At 47.2% G+C, this 20,081-nt stretch overlaps 7 protein-coding genes across 7 annotated transcripts; 6 read left to right on the forward strand and 1 right to left on the reverse strand.

Annotated features, from left to right (window-relative positions):
• Positions 1–1,445: 1,445 nt before the first annotated feature.
• T069G_06484 (core histone h2A/H2B/H3/H4 domain-containing protein) lies at positions 1,446–2,017 on the forward strand (the record flags this gene model as incomplete). Its single annotated transcript, XM_056173694.1, has 3 exons — positions 1,446–1,644; positions 1,695–1,847; positions 1,896–2,017. The coding sequence occupies 3 exons, from the start codon at positions 1,446–1,448 to the stop codon at positions 2,015–2,017; spliced, it is 474 nt and encodes a 157-aa protein (XP_056027273.1).
• Positions 2,018–2,591: 574 nt separating this feature from the next.
• On the forward strand, positions 2,592–8,004 carry T069G_06485 (aconitase family (aconitate hydratase) domain-containing protein; the record flags this gene model as incomplete). Its single annotated transcript, XM_056173695.1, has 15 exons — positions 2,592–2,889; positions 2,963–3,165; positions 3,237–3,419; positions 3,491–3,850; positions 3,912–4,455; positions 4,511–4,553; positions 4,638–4,881; positions 4,937–5,114; positions 5,189–5,531; positions 5,691–5,817; positions 5,882–6,366; positions 6,423–6,860; positions 6,920–7,194; positions 7,312–7,776; positions 7,835–8,004. 15 exons carry the CDS (start codon positions 2,592–2,594, stop codon positions 8,002–8,004), a joined length of 4,356 nt encoding a protein of 1,451 aa, XP_056027274.1.
• A 261-nt stretch (positions 8,005–8,265) lies between these two features.
• On the reverse strand, positions 8,266–9,747 carry T069G_06486 (mmgE/PrpD family domain-containing protein; the record flags this gene model as incomplete). Its single annotated transcript, XM_056173696.1, has 1 exon — positions 8,266–9,747. The coding sequence occupies one exon, from the start codon at positions 9,745–9,747 to the stop codon at positions 8,266–8,268; it is 1,482 nt and encodes a 493-aa protein (XP_056027275.1).
• Positions 9,748–10,136: 389 nt separating this feature from the next.
• Positions 10,137–11,196, forward strand: T069G_06487 (phosphoenolpyruvate phosphomutase domain-containing protein; the record flags this gene model as incomplete). Its single annotated transcript, XM_056173697.1, has 4 exons — positions 10,137–10,280; positions 10,332–10,377; positions 10,432–10,476; positions 10,565–11,196. 4 exons carry the CDS (start codon positions 10,137–10,139, stop codon positions 11,194–11,196), a joined length of 867 nt encoding a protein of 288 aa, XP_056027276.1.
• A 452-nt stretch (positions 11,197–11,648) lies between these two features.
• Positions 11,649–13,376, forward strand: T069G_06488 (uncharacterized protein; the record flags this gene model as incomplete). The annotated part of the gene is made up of 1 exon (XM_056173698.1): positions 11,649–13,376. The coding sequence occupies one exon, from the start codon at positions 11,649–11,651 to the stop codon at positions 13,374–13,376; it is 1,728 nt and encodes a 575-aa protein (XP_056027277.1).
• Positions 13,377–14,252: 876 nt separating this feature from the next.
• T069G_06489 (uncharacterized protein) lies at positions 14,253–15,751 on the forward strand (the record flags this gene model as incomplete). The annotated part of the gene is made up of 6 exons (XM_056173699.1): positions 14,253–14,435; positions 14,514–14,553; positions 14,625–14,848; positions 14,937–15,184; positions 15,246–15,376; positions 15,432–15,751. The coding sequence occupies 6 exons, from the start codon at positions 14,253–14,255 to the stop codon at positions 15,749–15,751; spliced, it is 1,146 nt and encodes a 381-aa protein (XP_056027278.1).
• A 795-nt stretch (positions 15,752–16,546) lies between these two features.
• On the forward strand, positions 16,547–18,534 carry T069G_06490 (heterokaryon incompatibility protein (HET) domain-containing protein; the record flags this gene model as incomplete). Its single annotated transcript, XM_056173700.1, has 2 exons — positions 16,547–16,911; positions 17,001–18,534. 2 exons carry the CDS (start codon positions 16,547–16,549, stop codon positions 18,532–18,534), a joined length of 1,899 nt encoding a protein of 632 aa, XP_056027279.1.
• Positions 18,535–20,081: the final 1,547 nt, after the last annotated feature.

Here is a 20,081-nt window from a genome sequence, read left to right on the forward strand (position 1 = left end):
TTGCCCTGTTAATGCCTGGACAACTACTTACACATGGATCGGTTTAGCCTCACATCTCCCGTCTTCTTTCCGCCCTTTAGCGGTTTCGTAATGTTGAGTAACGGACGATTTGTCACATGCGTGTTAGTAACAGGGCAACATGGCCCACCACCATGTACGTCAGTTGGTAGTCTCTTGCTGAAGAGCCAAAATCGCTGAATAATTTTTGGCCCACATTGGAACGAATTGGTGCGTATTTATACGGGAAACATACCGCCTGCAGATACGCGACTTGTAGATATCCAGCAAGATTATGTTGCAATGGTACTTGGAGGTTCACGTCATACATGCACGATCCAACCATTCAATATTTAGCTAAAGATTACATATTACTCTGCAAAATTGCTCCGAATGCCACTCAATGCACAACTCTTAACCTCAACTCGATCCCAACTCATTTCTTCTCGGTCCATCAATCTTGGCTTCCAGTGTATGGATAACATGGATTTCCCGATACACAAAACGAACAGCTTTCCTCTATACTATATTCTACTACAAGCCTCCTAAAAGATAACCCAAGAGTATGGTACGAGACATTTTGTATGTAATGTACTGGCTGTCAACCACTTCAATCAAGATCATTTCATGAACCAAAATAACTCATAGAGCATGATTTCCCCCCAGCCAATAGTAGCCCAACTTAACAGTATCGGACTTTAAAACCCTAGTCATTGCTTTGGTGATGTCAAATTCGTTACAAGCGCATTGAGCGCCAAACTTCGATCTCCTGCTTTCATTGAGTATACACTGCGTGATTGACGAATAGCTCAAAAGCATATTACAAACAGAAGATATAACATCCAGTTTCTCTGTGGCTAGTTGATACTCAATCGTAACCACAAAACATTCCTCGAAGCGGGAATGTTGCTTCTCCAAATACATGTAAAAGCTCGAGTAAGAAACCCGCATGAGGCCATATACATATACAGCCTCCGGAGGAAGTCAAAAGAAAGCACGAATTCTGGAAAGACTTTTAATCTCGGACTATGATGAACCCGATATGAAGCCCGTGAATTCTTACTCTAGACATTTAGTTGGTCATCAATAAGCCAAGCCGTTCTTGTTACAAAGATGGTGGTGATACAATGAAAATTGCAGTGAAAAAGCGCTGCCAGTCAAACAGCTGGTAGAACATGCATTCATCAGCTGGCAGAATATTTTATCAACAGCTGGCAGATTAAAACCAAACGGCATACCTGCATAGTCGGGCGATAAGATATCAACGCACAACTGCAACCTTTTTCTTCCTCTTTTCCTTATCTTATTTTCTTTCTTCAGCTTCTCTCTTCTTTCACCACTTTAGAGACAGCTCTTCTTGCTCGCTCTTTTGGTACGTGCCATCTCTCATCCATCCCCAATCCGTTCATCCTAATTCTTTGATTAGTGTTTCCTTTTGAAGTGACAAGATGGATCGAACGGAAGAAACTGCTCGCGTATCCCCGGACAACGACTCGCAAGGAAAGGTGGCGATGGTCAAGCAAGAAGGAGACGAGGATCTTTGCAAGCCTCTCGCGGCGAAAGCAACTCCCAAGATGATCCCACAGAAAGCTGCTCGCAGGCGGTTCATTATCCGTCAAAATTCTGTGCGGCGCTTCGGACCTGGCAGTAAGTTCATGCTTGTTGCACGTATTATCTTACAATTCTAACAACTTCAGCGAAATCGAACCTAGTCATTGGCAAGATGGCCTTCGTTAGGCTTTGCCAGTCTGTTGCCTCTGAGATTGGTCATCGTCGCCTTCGCTTTGATGGGGCTGCAATGAACGCGGTTCAAGAAGTATGCGGAGCCTTCCTCGTCAATTATTTCTCCGGTAATTCTCTATCATTCTCTGTATCAAACTGAACACTAACGTCTCTAGCCCTTAATGTTATTGAGAATCGTGCAAACCGTGCCACGGTCATGCTCACCGACGCCGCACTTTTGAAGCAGGCGTTGGACGTCCTCGAGCTTACTCCGAAAGAAAAACCTACAAGCAATTAGATTTGGTTATACCAATTGAGACGGCCTCAGAGTTTCTGTAAGGTGAACCGCTTGGCTTTATTGCGAGGGGGTTACAGTTAAACATGTGTTTACTAAGTAGATACCGAATTAGCTATGTAGTTTGCTCTTGGCAGTACTAGCATTTTGTTCGGAACTTGTCTCAGTCTAGCGATTGTTCCCTATAATTGATTCCTACAAACGTTTCCTACAACTATTTTTGACCCATATTTTAAGCACTTTAGAGGCCGTGCGGATGTATTATCAAGTCGGCATCGAATTTGGCAAAGAACGGCTCGTTAGTCAATATGTGATGCACATCGCCGAAATTGAGCGGCGTTCGGCCATTTTCGGCCACTCCTTTGAGTGAGACGTAGACGATAATGTAGCCACGCACATAGGCGAAAACGATGATCTTTCAATAGTAAGACTGATATAGTCAAACGATGACGTATAATAATATCAACTCGGTATTGTGTACTTATATAGTCACTGCATATGTAGAGCGGGAAGCCGGTCCCTCTTCCAACTCTAATCTCCTCATTGTCACTTATCATTCCCCTACGTTATCTACATAATGACTGCCAATCTCAATACGAACGAACTTTTGACCAAGTGGTCCGATCTGTTGTTCAAATCTCGGGCTGTCAAGCTTGACGTAGCGGATATAACTAATGAAGGAGTACATCCGCTTATTCTGCTTGACAACGTTGGCCAGGTACTCCTCAAGCAGGGAGCCTCTCGGGAAAGCCAAGTATTCTCTCAGATATCTGAAATCGCCTCAACCTCGCCCAACTATGGAGGACTTGGGCTGAATACAGATGTTCAAATCACTGAAGATGATATACACGAGATTAGCTTTCTCATATCAGCCTGTGAGCAGCTTTCATATCGATATATTATATATGTTCCTTATTGTCTATGCCTTGTACTGACCTTTTAATTCAGGGCTGGAGGCACTCAACTCGGATGATCGAAAGAAATCCACGCAAGCCAGTACCCAAAAGCTAGCACCAAAAGATAGACCACCAATGAATGTTACTGAAAAAATATTCGCTATGCACGCTATTGACTCCAAAGGCTATGTAAAAACTGGCGATACTATTCGGGTATCTCTGGACTGGATCATGGCTTCAGAGGCGTCATGGGCTGTAAGTAACCCCGACTTTTTCCATCGTCAATACTGATTCACGAACAACTTGGTGCTAAAATACTACTCAAGGGTATGGAAGGAACATATAATCGCCTTGGAAGTCCCGGCATCTTCCGCAATGATCGCTTCTGGCTTGCCGGTGACCACGTCGTGGATCCTAGAATTAAAGGCATGCCTCAAGTTAAGAGGCTAATTGAGTCATCTGAAAAAGCGCGCAAGGTCTTCAAAATGACTGAGTACCAGGGTATGAATGTAAGTTAAGCCAACATCAGATTCACATCCATGCTTAAAACAAGACTTTGCTAACGCCATCGACATTTTAGTACACAATTATGCATACAGAGTTTTTCAGAGAGCGTGCCCAGCCGGGTATGCTCCTCATCGGCTCCGATTCTCACACATGCTCTTCTGGCGCAGTTGGCTGTCTTGCCATTGGGCTTGGAGCGGCGGATGTCACCATGGGTCTCATCACGGGAGAGACGTGGTTCAAGGTGCCTGAAGTTGTCAAAATTGAGTTCGTGGGGCAACCAAGTCGTGGAATTGGAGGCAAAGATGTCATTTTATACGTCTTACAGCAACTCAAGAGGAACACAGTTGCCTCGGATCGCGTGGTCGAGTATACTGGGCCTGGTCTAAGTTATCTTTCCCCAGATGCACGTTTTGCAATTTCCAACATGACGACAGTAAGTTTATGAGTCGCATTACAGTTGGAATGAATCGAATTAACAAGATGTTTTACTCTAGGAACTTGGAGGTGTGACTGGGATTTTTACTCCGGATCATATAACCAAGGCATTCATTGACGGACGAAGAGTGGCCCGGCATAGGAACGCATCAACCTACTTTCGTGCAGACGAGGGGGCAGTCTACGCTGAATCGCACGTCATCGATCTAGCCAAGGTTGAATCCTTTGTGGCTAAATATCCGAATCCCGATGATGTCGTTCCGGTGACAGATGTTCTGGGCATGAAGCTGGACGGATGCTTCATTGGAGCCTGCACCACAGCGGAAGAAGACATTATCCTCGGCGCCTTGGTCTTGGAGCAAGGACTGAAGAGTGGACTATCTCCAGCGAAGGACGGCAAAAAGAGAAAAGTAGTTCCTGGGTCTCTACCTATTCTTGATAAGCTGCGAAAATCGGGACTTGCACAGATTTATGAAGATGCTGGCTTTGAGATTGGCGTTCCAGGATGCAGCTATTGCGTGGGTATATCTGCAGACCGCGCAAAAGAGTCTGAAGTTTGGCTGTCATCTCAAAATAGGAACTTTGAGAACCGTATGGGTCAAGGTAAGTGAAATGTTAACCCAGATAACAGAAAAAGGAACTCATCATGGGATTTTAGGTTCTATCGGAAATCTCGCTTCGGCTGCGACTGTGGCAGCGTCGTCTTTTCAAATGACAGTGACAAACCCACAACATTTCATTGATATGATCCCTCCAGAAAGATGGGAGCTTTTGAACGGCCGCAGTTCTATAAAAGGAAAGCTGTCAGGAAAAGAGCCGGACTGGGTTGAACCAGCAAGTACTGTTGAAGCATTGCCTGAAAATGTATTGAGCGACAGTCAATCGGCAACACCACTCACTCAACATGATGATTCCAAGGATTCAGCTGTGGTAGCGGCAGAGGTTTCCGACCAGCATGAGAAGAAGGGAGAAAAGCTTACTATACACGGAAAGATCCAAAGACTTGGAGATTTTGTAGATACCGATGCGGTACGTCTCCCTTGAATCACAGCATGTCGCTTGCAGTGAGCCTAACAATTAGCAGTTGGCACCGGCCCAGTTCCTTGTCTCATCTCGAACTAATGAAGAAATTGGAGCTCATTGCCTTGAATATACGAATCCAGAGTTCCGCGCTCGAGCCAAAGAAGGCTTTGATGTCGTGGTGGCAGGCAAGGCATTCGGCTGCGGCTCTTCACGAGAGCAAGCGGTATCCGCACTACTTGGTATGTACAGTTTAGCCCTCATACTCTTCCCCTTTATTTCGTTGGCCTGGATATTGATGATTGATTTTCTGAAGGATGTGGAATCAAATGTGTAATTGCCGAATCTTTTGCTTTCATCTACGGCCGCAATCAGCCCAGCCTCGGCCTTTTAGGCTTTACCATGGACGATCCGGCCTTCTTCGAGGCAGCTGTAGACAGTGCAGAAATCAGCATTGACCTGGAAAACAATCGGATTCATATTGGTGAAACCGAGTTTTCCTTCCAGTTGTCCACCATGGAGAGAGAATTGGTAGAAGCAGGAGGCATCACTCCGGCCTTTAAGAAGTTTGGCAAACAGCTTTTTGACATGATCTGCGGCAGCACCAAGGATGGCAGGAGAGCTGTGGAAGTCGGTGGCCAAGCTGCCGGTATGCAATGGTGAATGAGATGGATAGTGACCAAAATACAGCTACTCTAAAGTCTTACTGGTTCTCTTTTCTCCGTGATTATATCTGTATGTCATTGTCGTGACATTTCAATAACACGAAACGGGCAGCTTACAAAGTCACGTGCCAGCACTCACCACTTCCCTTCTAGCCAATCGGCCAATCTCGCCCTCCTTCATATCATTGTAAACTCACTTCTCACGAAACATGTATTGATGGCTCCTGAACGAGTCCGAGTGCGTCGTCATCCAGCATGCCGAGACTGTAGAGTTCAAAAGGTAAGCAATCATTATCATCATTATGATATCATGCTTCAATCGCTGATATATGGCGTCCGTGTAGGTCAAATGCGATGCCGAGCCTCCTGCTTCGTGCACGCGATGCCGTCACATGCAACTTTCATGTGTTGTTGAACGGACACCGGCATCTCGGCGGACCAAAGCTCAGCTACAAAGCGAGTTGGAGGCCATGAGACGCCGCTCTGGTGCGGATGAGGAGACTGATGGCGTGTTAGACAGCCCCACCTCCGGGCGAGGGATGGCGAGACCCTCCGGCGTCGATGTTACAGCTGGAGCTCCGGCTTCTATCCCAGATACGGCAGAAGTTCCATTCTTGACTCCACTGCTTGTTCCGGCCCTGGCTTCAGCATCGGCTCCAGATGCGGTGCTTGCTAGTCCACAGCCAGCAACGACACCCTCAACAGTTAAGGAGGGTGGTAGTCATCAGTCTCTCATATTGCAGAATGATTCAAACGAATCGATAGCCAACTCTAGAGAGTTTGATGGCCAACTGGTTTCCGGTCGCAAAATTCAAGATTGCTTCGATTTGTACACGCCCCGATTTCTTCTCGGCCGTCTGAACACCGATACTGACTATCCCGCAGATTCTTTAGCTTGTATGCCCCATTCTTGCCGACCTCCCAGTTAGAACCAAATCCAAACCAATGCTATGAGCAGTCTCCCTTTTTGTTCTGGGTCATCGTCTATATCGGCAGCAGACGCTATACTGGTGACCCAACTATGCTGGGTCGACTCGCCCCAAAGATTAATTCGATGGCCTTTGCATCCCTGGAATCGCGGAGTAGCCCCATACAGGCCATCCAAGGCATATTATTACTATGCCAGTGGCCAACTCCGGTTAATACTATGCACAGAGGAATTAGTCTTGTTCTCGCAGGTGCAGCGCTACACCTCGCCATGCAAATCGGACTACATGTCGCTGGCGTTGGTCAAGATTTTGCAAGGACGATACTGGACGGCAACCGGCTTGAAAGAGCTAATCGCGCCATGCTATGGAAGCAATGCTGCATAACTTGTTACATGTGAATCTCCAGCCCCTAGTCACTAATATTACGGCTAAACTGACTCATTCATGTTATAGCGTTGGGCTTGGGGAAGGGATCTTGCCCCTAGGATTGAGTGATGCCTTCACTTTACCAGTTCTCTCAGATGGAGGAGATGGTGGTGACGATGCAAACGCTCAACAAGAGACCAAACTGCCTCTCAGATTGTGCGAAATTATGATATGTGCAACTGAAGCATTGAGGAGAATCCATGGCGGTCGTGACCCTGAAAAAGCTGCTTCACTACTGTCGTGTATTAGTTTGTTCGATGCGCAGCTAACGAAAGCTGCATCTCAAGGTCAAACAGCCATTGGTAAGAACAATTCCTTCCGAGAATTTAACTCTAACATAGTTCTAATGGTTGAGAAACAAGATTCTATTTATTTTCAGTGCTTTCGCCTACATCTCCTTTCATGCCACTTTCTCATAGACCCAGCATCTCGCAAACTCGAAGCCTTTATTCCTCTTTTTGCAGTTGCATGCAGCTTCATCAACACCGCGTGTCAGCAGTCCTGGAACGAAGGGGCTACCGCCAAGAATGCACCCGTCGTTGTTCAAAAATCTGTTATGCTGGCAGCTTTCACAATCCTGAAAATCCATCGCAGTGAGCTCGCGCCGCATTTGGATCTTCAGGCTGGTGAGCAAGCTTATTTTGCCGCCATATTCTTTGCCCGAGAAGAGTCACTGCAAAATAATGATCTGAGCGCCAGGGCTGCTTCCATACTCGGTCAATTATGGAACAGCCAATCAATATTTAAAACCAAGAATGGTACAGTTGATAGCCTGACCAGCCGAATCTCTAGCAGGTTGTCAATGAGCACCCTCTTTGATTGCCTATGGTGGTGGAGACAGGAGTTTGGTGGGCTGGGCAATCCTTACGAGAATAGACAGCAGAGTATGATTCCAATTGCGCCTTTTCTTGTCCAAAAGCCGTTCACTGATATGAGATACAGCCCGATCCGAGACCTTGACTGGAACTGAAAGTGTCACTTCATATGCGCTGCCAGCAACTGGTGATGTAAATGCGGTGCCAGACATTCAGCAATCGGCACTCCTTGCTGATGAACCGTTTGTTGACTTCGATTGGGCTATGAACCTAGATATGACTGATTGGCCTATGTAACATAACTTGATATAGATACTACTAACTAGCATTTACGTATTCAGTATTATTACTACATGTCGCTTGGATTTGGGCAATGCGGATACTGGTTAGTTAACTTGGGGTGCTGAATAGCCACTCTCTTTCTTGTGGTAAAGTACACTGTGATGGATACGTCCAAATGTGTATAAGAAGAAGAATCCGTGTTTAGTTATTTTGATGTCGATATATCGTCTATTCTAACATTAACTAAAGTTAAACCAAGGCTGAAAAAATGTCTAATCATCCAATTGGATTCGCCGTCTTGCCCATGAGCAGCTGACTCAATACTCCAAGATCATTACAATCCTCGAGATTTAGAATAACATCTTCAATCTTTTGCCTTCGCTCGTCGTCAATCACATTAGCCGTGATATTCTTCCACTTTTCAAATATCTCATCATTGCTCAGCAGCGGCTTAACACTCTTCGCCAACTGCCGGTCCGCAATGATAGGCTCCGACCTGCCCTTGAACCAGACACTCACTCGGGTTCGCATCTTGTCAAAATCGTTGTTGAGCTCACACGTCGTCTTGCCCACCAAATCCCAGACCTCATCTCGCTCAATTGCCTGAGCAGAGAACTGAGGTGGAAGAACTGCACTGTCAACGATGTATGTGGCTGCAACATACGAGTTGCTCATCTGCGCTCCCGTCGCTGTCAAGGGACGCTTAGTTTCCCATCCTCCGTGCTCGAAAGCAGGCTTGCTCAACTCAATCAAGATCCTCTCAATCCCAGAGAAATCATCCAACAATTCGGGATAAACCTGACGCAAATCTGCCAAGCAGTCCACCGTGTTGTGTGTTCCTGCCATGCTGGCATATGGCTTGATTGCAACACCCTTCATCAACCACTCTTGACCAAGCCCCTTGGCAATTTCATCAACCTTGTACTGTGGCTCCATGCTGTTACCACTGGTGAATTGCTTCAGAAAGCCGCCGTATTCGCGTTCAAAGACACGCTTGATCCCGATGTAGCCAGTTTGTGCGAGAATCCCGCCCAAGAGGCCGTTTCTTGCTGCGAAGCCATGCTGCATGCGTTTTACTTCAGACTCAAACTGCGCGGACATTAATCCACCAGCCTGAGTGCATGCGATGCCAAAAGCGTCTTCAATAGCACCAGCTGATAGGCCGAGGAACTTTCCTACCGCGGCGGCGGATGCTGGAGGGCCAAAGACGGCACCGGAATGCCATCCCATAGACAACATGTGAGGTCCATGAAGAGCGAGGCCAACGCGAGGTCCAACTTCCAGTCCAGCAATGTATGATACTATGAAATCCTTGCCAGATCCAGAATAAGAAGATGAAGCTGCACTTGGCTTCAGTGACAAATGATCAGATGCGGCGAGCAACGCAGGAAGAATGATGCTATTCGAATGCAGAGGAGCTCCGGTGTGCCAGTCGTCCAGCTCAAATCCTTGAATGAATGAGCTGTTTAGCAAGCACGCATTGAGAGCATTGATTCGGCGTTCATAGCCAATGACGCCGGCGGAGCCCTCTGTAAGTTCCAGGTCTATTAGAGCTTGGGTCGCTTTTTCGGACCATGGTAGATGGGCGCCGACTAAGCCGCATGCGATGCCATCTAGAATGAGATATTTGGCACGGATACGAAGGTTTTCTGGGATATCGTTATATGTGAGGGAAGATATCCATGTGCAAAGCTGTCCTGTTGGGCTTGCTGGATCGGAGGGTGTGTCCGATGGAGTTGCAACAGCGGTATGGGTCATGATTGATTGACTGTATCTCGGCGATGCTGAAGAAGTGGGTTCAATGGTATAATGATGTACTTAATTTCTCCAGAAAACAATCATATAAAGCTAGAACATGCACTTATTTATTAGACATCTTGAGTAGACAATATCGCGGTGTTGTTGAACACTTGTTGCAGTGTCAGCACTACGCACTCGGCGAATATCGGCATTTGACAATGACGACGGAGGCGGCCAGTCTCGGCAGGCCGGATCTCGCCAGCTCTGGCTGGATATAGCGGATGTTAATGACGATTCGCGACGTATTTCTATGGGAAGATAAATAATAGAAATATGCATGGGGAGGGGGGGAAGTAGATATCTCAATTTAGAACATTATCATTGACGCACGTATCGTTATCATCACCATGGCTAATCAGACGCAGCAGACGGCAGTAGCTAGACTCCGAGCTCAATTGGCTGAACCTGACAATATCATTGTGTGTCCAGGTGTATACGATGGCTTTACGGCTCGCATAGCTCTTAAAGCCGGCTTTGACTGTTTATACATGGTCAGTCCGTTGTTGTGTATTCAGTATGCTTTTGCTAAGATACAGGTTTAGACAGGAGCCGGCACGACAATGTCTCGGCTTGGAATGCCAGATCTAGGTATAGCTACACTGAACGATATGCGGGATTCGGCTTCTATGATTGCCTCGTTAGACCAAAGTGTGCCTCTCATCGCAGATGCAGACACTGGATTTGGCGGTAGGTAACACTTAATCAAGACGCTCTTGCGCGTCACGTCATCTCTTTATACATGGTTAATAATTGCATATCGTCTATGCTTCTCAAGGCCCTGTAATGGTTGGACGAACAGTATCTCAATACATGCAAGCGGGAGTCGCCGCGCTGCATTTAGAAGATCAAGTCCAGTCCAAACGCTGCGGCCATCTCCTAAACAAGCAAATCGTCCCTGAAGACGAGTTTATATCTCGCATCCGAGCTGCCAATATCGTCAGAAAGAAGCATCTTGGCGACATTCTCATCATCGCCCGCACAGATGCCCTGCAGTCCGAGGGCTACGAAGTGGCAAGGGATCGCCTCAAGGCCGCCATTGCAGTGGGAGCAGATATCGCTTTTCTAGAGGGCATCACGTCGAAGGAGCAAGCTCGGCAGATTTGTGAGGATCTAGCACCTACCCCTGTGATGTACAACAATGTGCCCGGGGGCTTGTCTCCAGACTTGTCGGCTCATGAGGCTAAAGAATTGGGCTTCAAACTCATTATATATCCTGGACTATGTCTTGAACCCGTTTTCGAAAGCGTGACAAGGGCTATGGAAGGGTTGAAGAAGGATGGCGCTCCTCCAAAGTCTGGGCAAGATCGCAAGGGCTCTCCCAAGGCGCTGTTTGAGGTGGTTGGACTGCGCGAGTGTATCGGACTCGATGCCGCTGCTGGCGGTGCATCATATACCGGAGGCGTCTGAGGCTCTTCAATCAGAATGTATTGAAGAAGAATATGTGTACTTTCTTCCTCCTTTCTGGCTCTGCTGTGACCCGCCAATCCAATATCTCGTACTATATCTGCGTGTTTCCACGCGACAGTGACCGCATGTACCTGCTAGGGAATACCGTCAATAGAGGTATCTTGCTACTGCAAGCTATACTAAATATCTGCATTTATTTGAAGAAATTGAAGTAGATCTGCAAGTAGGTACATGTACATGTACATGTACTGCCTCTCATGCCGCTCTTTCGCGCCTTCCTCCCAGCTCTCGTGTCGTTCCTCCCCACAACACACACTGTTTCTTCTGCCAATTTGTTTCTCTATTTTCTTCTCCTTCACAATCTTCTCTGTCTACCATTTTTCAGCATTAACATCTCTATCTATATTCAATCTCAAGCCTCTGGTCGACGACACCAAAGTTTGCACGCTAGAATGGTCCATATCCCAGGCGAGATCGTGCTGAACATTCTAGCCGACGAATGCATCAGTAAGCCGGACCTCAAAAATCTCCGTCTCGCTTCGAAATGGACTTGTAAATTCGCTACCGGCCTCTTGTTCTCCAGGATATACATTTCGAAGCTCAAATCTGACCGCGAATCCTTCTTCAACATCGCGGCCCGACCGCATCTTGCAGCGGCTGTCCAGACTGTGACATGGCTGGAGATGTTGGAAGATGAGACCTCATTCACACACGTTGAACCAGGTTCGGAGGACCAAGACGTCGTTGATGTCAACTTATTTTCTCTTTTGCGACCCTTGGCACGTGCATTGTTCTGGCTGCCATTCGAGGAGCACCTTGTACGAAGCGAGGAAAACCACCAAGGGCCATCAACAGTGCCTGATATAAATGAAGAGGCGAGAGAGAGAGCAACAATGCGAAACATACGAAAAACGGAGAGACAAAGAACTGAAGCAATCCAGACTTTTACACCTCATTTCTTCGCCGCGCTCGACAATATGCCCAGGCTGAGAGAACTCACATCTCAGCCAATGCCTCCCCGACGTGAATTCGTCAAGCCATTTGGACTATCGCCGTCACAATATCCATTCACGTCTCAGATGTTTCTTCGAACCATGAGCAAGAGAGGCCTCCAGCGTAATGATGGATTCTGCACCTTTCTGATTCCATACATGGCCCATAGGGCTAATCTACATACCCTCGAGCCCATCACAAGGCTCCGTCTCGTCGACGAATCCAATTGGACATGCACTGGGAGATTTGATGAAACTTTTGTTAAAAGCTTTGACAATCTGACGCACCTAGATCTTTGCGTCTCTAGTTTCCTTGAGGCCAGCCAATTTGTGTGGCTGGGCCAATGCCTCAAAGCAGCAACGCCACTTGAGGAAGTCCGGTTATGTTTCGAACGTTCTCGAGTATGTTCTGGCCATACGTGGAATTTCTTCCCTTATCTTTTCCCAGATGATGGCATATATTCCAGTCTCCGCACTTTGATACTGGTAGAAATGCCCTCAACGCGTGCAGTGTTTCATCTCATCAAAAAAGTGGCTAGTTCGCTGAAAATACTTAGATATGAGAACACTCCTGTTACCCTTGAGCTACTACAAATGTTGTCAAAGGTACCCGAGTTACGGCTCGAGCAGTTTATGGTGATATCGGACAGAGGACCCTGGGACAGGGATGACGACTGGGATTTAACGGGCCTGCTACTGAGGGAGGAGACAGTTTTGGGTGTCCTCGACGGAACTATTACCAACTTCTTCCACCGTTGGCCTCCGAAAGACAGAGACTTTCACATATATACCCACTACACTGGACCTCCCTTGCGGGAACCATCGTTCTTTGACAGTAATCATCGTGTTTTAAATCAGGACAGGATCGATTATATCCAGCTGAGAGAATGGGGGCACCCTGATATTGAAGAGGCAGAAAGTTCCGACGCTGACTATGATACTGAAGGCCCAGAGGATTCCGATGCTGACCCAGAGGGTCCCAGCCCTGACCCTGACTACTACGATGACGGAGAAGTGGATATTAAAGAGGACGGCGGCTCCGAACAAGATGACGATGACGGAGATGTGGATATGACGGACACCGATGATCTCTCAGAGACTGATGACGAGCTGATGGACTTTTACGCTAACTTACTCGAAACGAGCGATGGGTCTCAGATCGTTGACTCGACCAGCACCGGCGACTAATGGGAGTCTAAAACAGAAGCCCCTATTTATAAGGTGCTTGGATCTGGGGCACGATGGGTCAGAAACTGCAAAGTTGCACATGAGATCTTGTTCAAAACTATATCTGATACAACGTGGACTGTTCCTTTGATTATACAATGGGGTAGGCCCTTGAGGAGAGAAGCGAGCGAATCTGAAGACCGCTGTGAAGCCACGCTGCCTGGATCTGCCTTTGAGAAGTGAATGGAGTTGAGAGGCCTTCGAGAGGCGCTTCTACGCCACTACACGAACACCGGTGATAAAAGGGCATAAGCAAGTTCGCGACGCGATTGACATCAACGGCCCTGTGAGACACTAATTGTATACACCCAATCGGTTGCGGATATTCGGCATCAAGTTTCACAATCTTTAGCTGAGATGACAGCTTGCTTACTCTCGATCGCGGTGGCTGGCTGAGCAGCCAATGGAGAGCTCATGGGCGCATCACCACTCCGGAGAGCTGGTTCGGCAGTGCAATGTTAGCGGATGCACTAGCCAAGTCGAGATGGAATCATTATAAAGCGGTGCTGTCAATGGTTTCAGATGGCGTGAAGCTTAATGTGTTGGCCGACGGATCCAACAGATTGGTTGTTTCTCCGAAGCGGAATATTGGAGCGGCCGTGCGGTCCGAATGCTGTGTTGGCAGTGCTAAATTTCCATAGAGGCAGGCAAATTTGATCAATTCAATTCATCTTGTTTCACCAAATCATTCGCTCGCTCAGTTGGTGAAGGAAGTCTCGTTCAAGTCGTCGGCGAATCGCAGTCGCTCTCGATGTCCAGCGCAATAGCAGGCATAAGCCTCCAAAGGACGTCGAATCACGGGCGAGATGAGCGTTTGAAACCCCCTTTGAACGCGTCATGGCCTCTCTGGGGCCTCCGCCGCCTGGAATCGACCTCCAGGCGAGCAGACAGGGCAATCTTGTTGCATCATGGGCAGCGACATGGGGTTTGGCAGTGGCGGCGGTTATTTTGCGTGTGTTGTGTAGGAAGCTGGCAAAGATTCGGTTTTGGTTAGACGACTGGTTCATTATCACTTCTTTGGTAAGCGTCATCCCGCTCTATCTATGCTGTGGTGATATATGGGAAGATGTGTTGACGCGAGATGCCAAATACTATTAGCTGTTTTCTGGCGGATTTACTTTTACAGTCACTATCTACAGTAAGTTTTGATGGAATTAACCGCGTTCCCGATTTACATGGAGGCATTTTATGGCTAATACTCTCTGGCAGTGGTGAACAACGGGTTCTGCAAGCATATATGGGCTGGGCCACCGGATGCCACTCGAGACTGGGCGCTGGGACTATTCACGACGGAGTTCACCTACACTTTCAGCCTCATGTTTATCAAGTTTTCGATTCTGGCTTTTTACTGGAGAATCTTTAGCGTCCAGTTTATAGACAAGCTTCTGCTCTGGATCTTGGCCGGGATGGTCGCTTGCTGGACGATTGCGTCTGTATGGCTCTCTCTCTTCTATTAGCTCAGACATTTTTCTGGGTATTTACTTTTATGTGTGAGAATTGAGGCTGACTTTTTTGGGGCAGATTCTTACTTCGGCGTTTCAATGTGTACCGATATCTGCTCTTTGGATGCAGTTTGACCCCGTTCATCCGACGGATCCATCGACGTTTACGTGTGGCGTGAATATTCACAAGCTTTTCATCGGGAAGACGGTTCCTCATATTATTACTGACATATTCATTCTGTTGTTCCCGGTGCCGTATATCTGGGGTCTGCATTTACGCATGTCGCAGAAGATTGCGACGGCGTGTGTTTTTATGCTGGGTATCTTGTGAGTTTCGCTGCCTTTCTTTGCATGACTTAGTGAGGTTGAGTCTGATAGTGTATTGCAGTGTTCTCGTCGTTTCGATTGTGCGATTTGTGTTTGTGCTCGAGCTAGATTTGTCGTCTGAAGATGTTACGTGGGATGAATGCACGGAAATGAAATGGACTGGGGTTGAGGTGAATATTGGTACCGTTTGTGGTATGTCTTGCCGTTGCGCTTTCTCATCGCAGTGTTCGGCTAATATAAATGACAGCTTGTCTTCCATCACTAAAACCATTGCTGAATCTTATCCTGTATGGAAGAGTTCACCCGAAGTCGCATAGGCCGAGTGTAACGGACGCGCAAACCATTCTTGAGATTGCCGAGGCAACGAAGCGGCGATATCGGCGCCCATCGGTTGCGAATGTTTCGAGCGCATATATATTTGCGTCGATGAGGGGAGCGATGGATGATCCGGATATATTTGAACGACTGTCTGGGAGCGAAATTGCGAGTGAAGCTGCGACTACGCAGGATACCACGCCGGGTATTGAGATGGAGAATACTAGGGATATTTCCAAGGAAACTGGTTGAGAGATGATCTACTCTCAAGCAGTATACGATTATTATGTGCGTCAGTCGACAGAATGCGCATATACCCTCGATTCTTTTGGATTGCTGCTGCTATCAAGAATCGAGACAATGATGCATGTGATACTGGATACGCGGTACGGGTCAGTTACTCTAACTACAAACTCGTCGTGAGCTTTTTTGGCGCTCATATTGCAGTTTCGCTGACCATTCGCAGGATGCCAAGATGTTGACCCAATTGTTGATAGCAAAAAGAGATGAAACTCTTTATAGAGAGCAATGCGGTCTAACTATCGACAATGCTCCTTTCCGAGATTATGAAGGGAATAGCTACTCGACACCCCAAGTCATTTATCCAACACCGCTGCGACTCCGTAGATTCAAGAAGAAACAGAATGCTGAGGACGCCCTTTTATTCTTACTACGAATATTTATCTAAGTAGTCAATACTTGGTTTCTCAAGGGTTTAACACGAGTACTACAGTCTGCTACTATAGCTATAGTCCTCTAGTATCTAGTAACTTTTACTAGCTTAACGTTTGGCAATGTGTTGCTGAATAGCAAATTTGAGGTTCTGAATAACCACAATGATGTCACTCAATGACAGCTTCTCACATATTCGGCGATTGCGCTATATCTGCAGTAAGCAGCTTGTTAAAGAGGGCCACACCGTGGCGAAGCATCTCGTTTCAGATGTCGCCGCCTAATTCGCTGTTCTGCGGGGTTGTTAGCCATATGGAGTAGACTCTCACTCTCTCTCTCTCTCTCTCTGCTTACTCTTCACTCAATCGAAGCACGATGAGTTCTCCCGCAGAGCCTCACTCATGCGAACTATGCGAATCGAGACTAATTTTCACCTTTGGCAACTACTATTCCGACCAAGGCTGGTACGAGCTCATAGACGAGAACTACTTCGCTACAGGAGAAGCGTATGTCTTTAATATCGCATATGACGAGGCCGTTTCGCTGGCGGACCAAGGCTGCGAACTGTTCAAATGGCTTGTTACGTTGCGACGGGACGATACGCACTCTGAGAGCTATCTGAGGGCGTATTTCGCGCATAACTCGAGGGAGCAGATGGTGTTAGATTGGGTGGATGAGTTGGATGATCACATTGATGGGGGAACGCTGGAGCGGAAGCTGATTGTTTGTGCGGAAAAGAGGTGAGATCTCGATTTATGTTGGAATGGGTTCAATTACTACAAAGACTGATAATGATAAGTGAACTGGCTGTAGAAGAGGTTACATATAGGCCTCCCAATCTGTTCCCGTCGTCCAACGAGACGGTAGAAACAATCAAGTATTGGCTCCAGGAATGCTTCACAACACATGCCGAATGCCAACAGCTTCAGAAGAGCAACCGGCCTTCCGATGGGTCATTAACAGGTCCTCGGCGCCTCTTGCACCTCTCCGGAAAAGCTGCACATCCCCAAGTGAGACTTCAAGAAAACTCATCTGCTAGCAAGTTTGTCGAATATGCCGCATTGAGTTACTGCTGGGGAGGAGATCAACCGGTAAAGCTCAAGGAGAATCTCGTCAAGTCATGGATAAAAGACGTCCCGTACGACCAGTTTCCACAAACAATTAAAGATGCTATTCAAGTAACAATGGCTCTGGACCTAGAATATCTCTGGATTGACGCTTTGTGCATCATTCAGGATTCGAATCAGGACAAGGCAGAGCAGATATCACGCATGGCTGAGATTTACGAGCAGGCATATATAACTATATCTGCGGCCAGAGCAACTGCTGTACCAGAAGGCTTCCTCCACAATCGATATGTAGCTGGAGAGAAGGGGTTTCGTATGCCATTTACTTGCAAAGATGGCCAGATGAGCGCCGTGATACTCTGGCAGGGAAGAGAACCGGACGCATGGGAGCCCATCGACCAACGATCCTGGTGTCTTCAAGAGTCCATCTTGTCGCCGCGTGTACTTGAATACGGAACGCACAACATTCGCTGGCACTGCGCTCGGAGTCGCGCAGATGAGTCGAAACTACAGTCTGATGGCTGGGTCGGACACTCAAGGACTTTTGCGCAGCTGAACATGTCTCACCCACTCACGTCGAGTATCGATTGGACGGGCTTAAGTGAATCTTACAAGTTTGTCGAGGTATGGCAAACGCTCGTGTCTCATTACACGCGCCGCGGTTTAGGCTGGTATCAGGACAAATTACTAGCCATCTCCGCCATTGCCCGAAAGATGAGCAAAATGACGGACAAGCATTACATTGCAGGGCTGTGGACGGAGTTTCTGGGGGAGACGCTGCTGTGGCATCCGAATCACGGGCCAGATGCAAAGGAAAAGGCGAGCAGACATGCTACATATGTTGCGCCGTCGTGGTCGTGGGCGTCATTCAGCGGGGAGATTGACTTTACGTTTGGGTCGACGATGCATTTGCTGGAGCTTGTGCGATGCGAGGTGAAGACACAGATTCCCAATGATGAGTTTAGTGCGGTGACGAGTGCGAGATTGGAGATTAAGACGTTGATATTCCAGGCGAGGATTCGGAAGGGATTTTACGGGTGGTTTCTGTGGGACGAGCAGATGAAGGATGAGATTGATGGATCGTTGATGTTTGACGTGGTGGAAGGTGATGTTGATGGCGAGGTTGTGGAGGATGAGCAAGTGTTATTGGCGTTGATCATGACTCAGGATGCATTGATGCTGAAGAAGAAGAATGGCGTAGGAGTGGAGGAGTTTGTGAGGATCGGGATATTCCGAGAGGGACAGCGGATGACAAACCGGGCGAGATGGGAGATGGGGGAAGTTGTCATGGTGTAAGAAGACGGTATGAGATGATAAGATGGCATGAAATAGCACAAGAATGATGGGTAAACGAATGAATGAACGAATCATTGAGTTGATTACTCAGTATTGATTTGATTGCTATACACTACAGTAGCGACCGAAATGAGTGTCCGCTTTTGTCAATGTCAAGTTTCTCCCCGCACGAACCACTTTGCGAACCTGTGGCTGGTACAATGCAAATTTTCTCTCACCATGTACTGTTTTATGGCGATTCTAAGAGTTCCGTCCGTTTTTGGATGTGCCATTTCTGGCGCCTCGTTCGACCGTCGCTATTACCTTATCGGCTGACTTGCAGTATAACGGAAGTAGCGACAGTCTTCCCTGGGCCCTATTAGATTATAAACCAGATGCTATATATAATAAAATGCCCCTTTAACCCTCTAATACAAATATTAACTTGATCACGGGTCTGTTAAATCCTCCTATCAAAATACTAGCTCTTGAAACCGGATTTATATTGTGCTGGATTTTATATATTCTGTACCTTACCTAGGCGGTAGCAGACCAGCAAATCGTAGCTAGGTACCAAGCCTTGCCCTTAGCCAGTAAATTTTCCTTAATGTACCTCTCTCAAATACTATAACATAACCCATCTGTATAGTGAAAAGCGGAATTAGTGTCGCCTTTTGTTAAGTTAATTAAATAAATACCAGGCGTAGAGTAGCAAAAGTGGATCTGCGCTATTCATTGTGCAGCCAGGTACTGGCGCCGCGGGGCCTAACAGCGGCCAGTGCTGGCTGTACGGAGTAAGACCTACTGTATCCTGATTCCTACCTCCAGTGGCCGCGCTGCTGACCTCATTGCTCTCTGTCCCTCTCTTCTCTTCAATCACCTATGTACATGTGTGTATTTTCATTTTGCGGTCCCTATTTTTCATCATACCACTTGGCAGTGAGAGTATTAAGTTCCCTAGTTAAGATTTCCCCAGCCAGGCGAGGCGATGGCCTGTCGAATTTGTTATCTTCAGCATGAATCCAGTAACTGTTAAATTCATGTACTCGAATAATGTCGTTTATTGGAATTGCTCTTCCATTATTATCAAGGAGATCACACGGGACGTATGCGCTCCGTGCCGTCCGGCGTTCCGCTAACCGCACCGCATTTGCTAGATACAGCTGCCTTCCAATGTTGATAACTGTGACGGTTGGCGTATCGACCAATCTTTGGTTGTGTAACTGATAGTCAACCAAGACAACAAATCTTGCTGACGTCTGCTTGCGAGCCCTCAATTCTAAGATGAAGGTATAACCTCGTTGATTAACTTTCCCTTTTCGTGATAATCCACCAAGAATGGCAGGAAAATGCCGATTTCCAGACTGTGTTTGGACTGGGTATGTAAATGTCGTAGAATAACTCTCCCACACCCTCGAGCCAAGGCTGAATCCATCGCGCTTGAAATTGATATCCAATGCTTTAACTTTTCTGATGAAACAAACTAGTTCTGGCATGGCCGTTTCCATGAAATTCGAACTGACCCAAACAGGATCTGAGAACCTAACGCACTCATTCTCCGCAGTTAA

Source organism: Trichoderma breve, chromosome 4 (genome assembly GCF_028502605.1).
Source record: "Trichoderma breve strain T069 chromosome 4, whole genome shotgun sequence".
Classification (NCBI taxonomy): domain Eukaryota; kingdom Fungi; phylum Ascomycota; class Sordariomycetes; order Hypocreales; family Hypocreaceae; genus Trichoderma; species Trichoderma breve.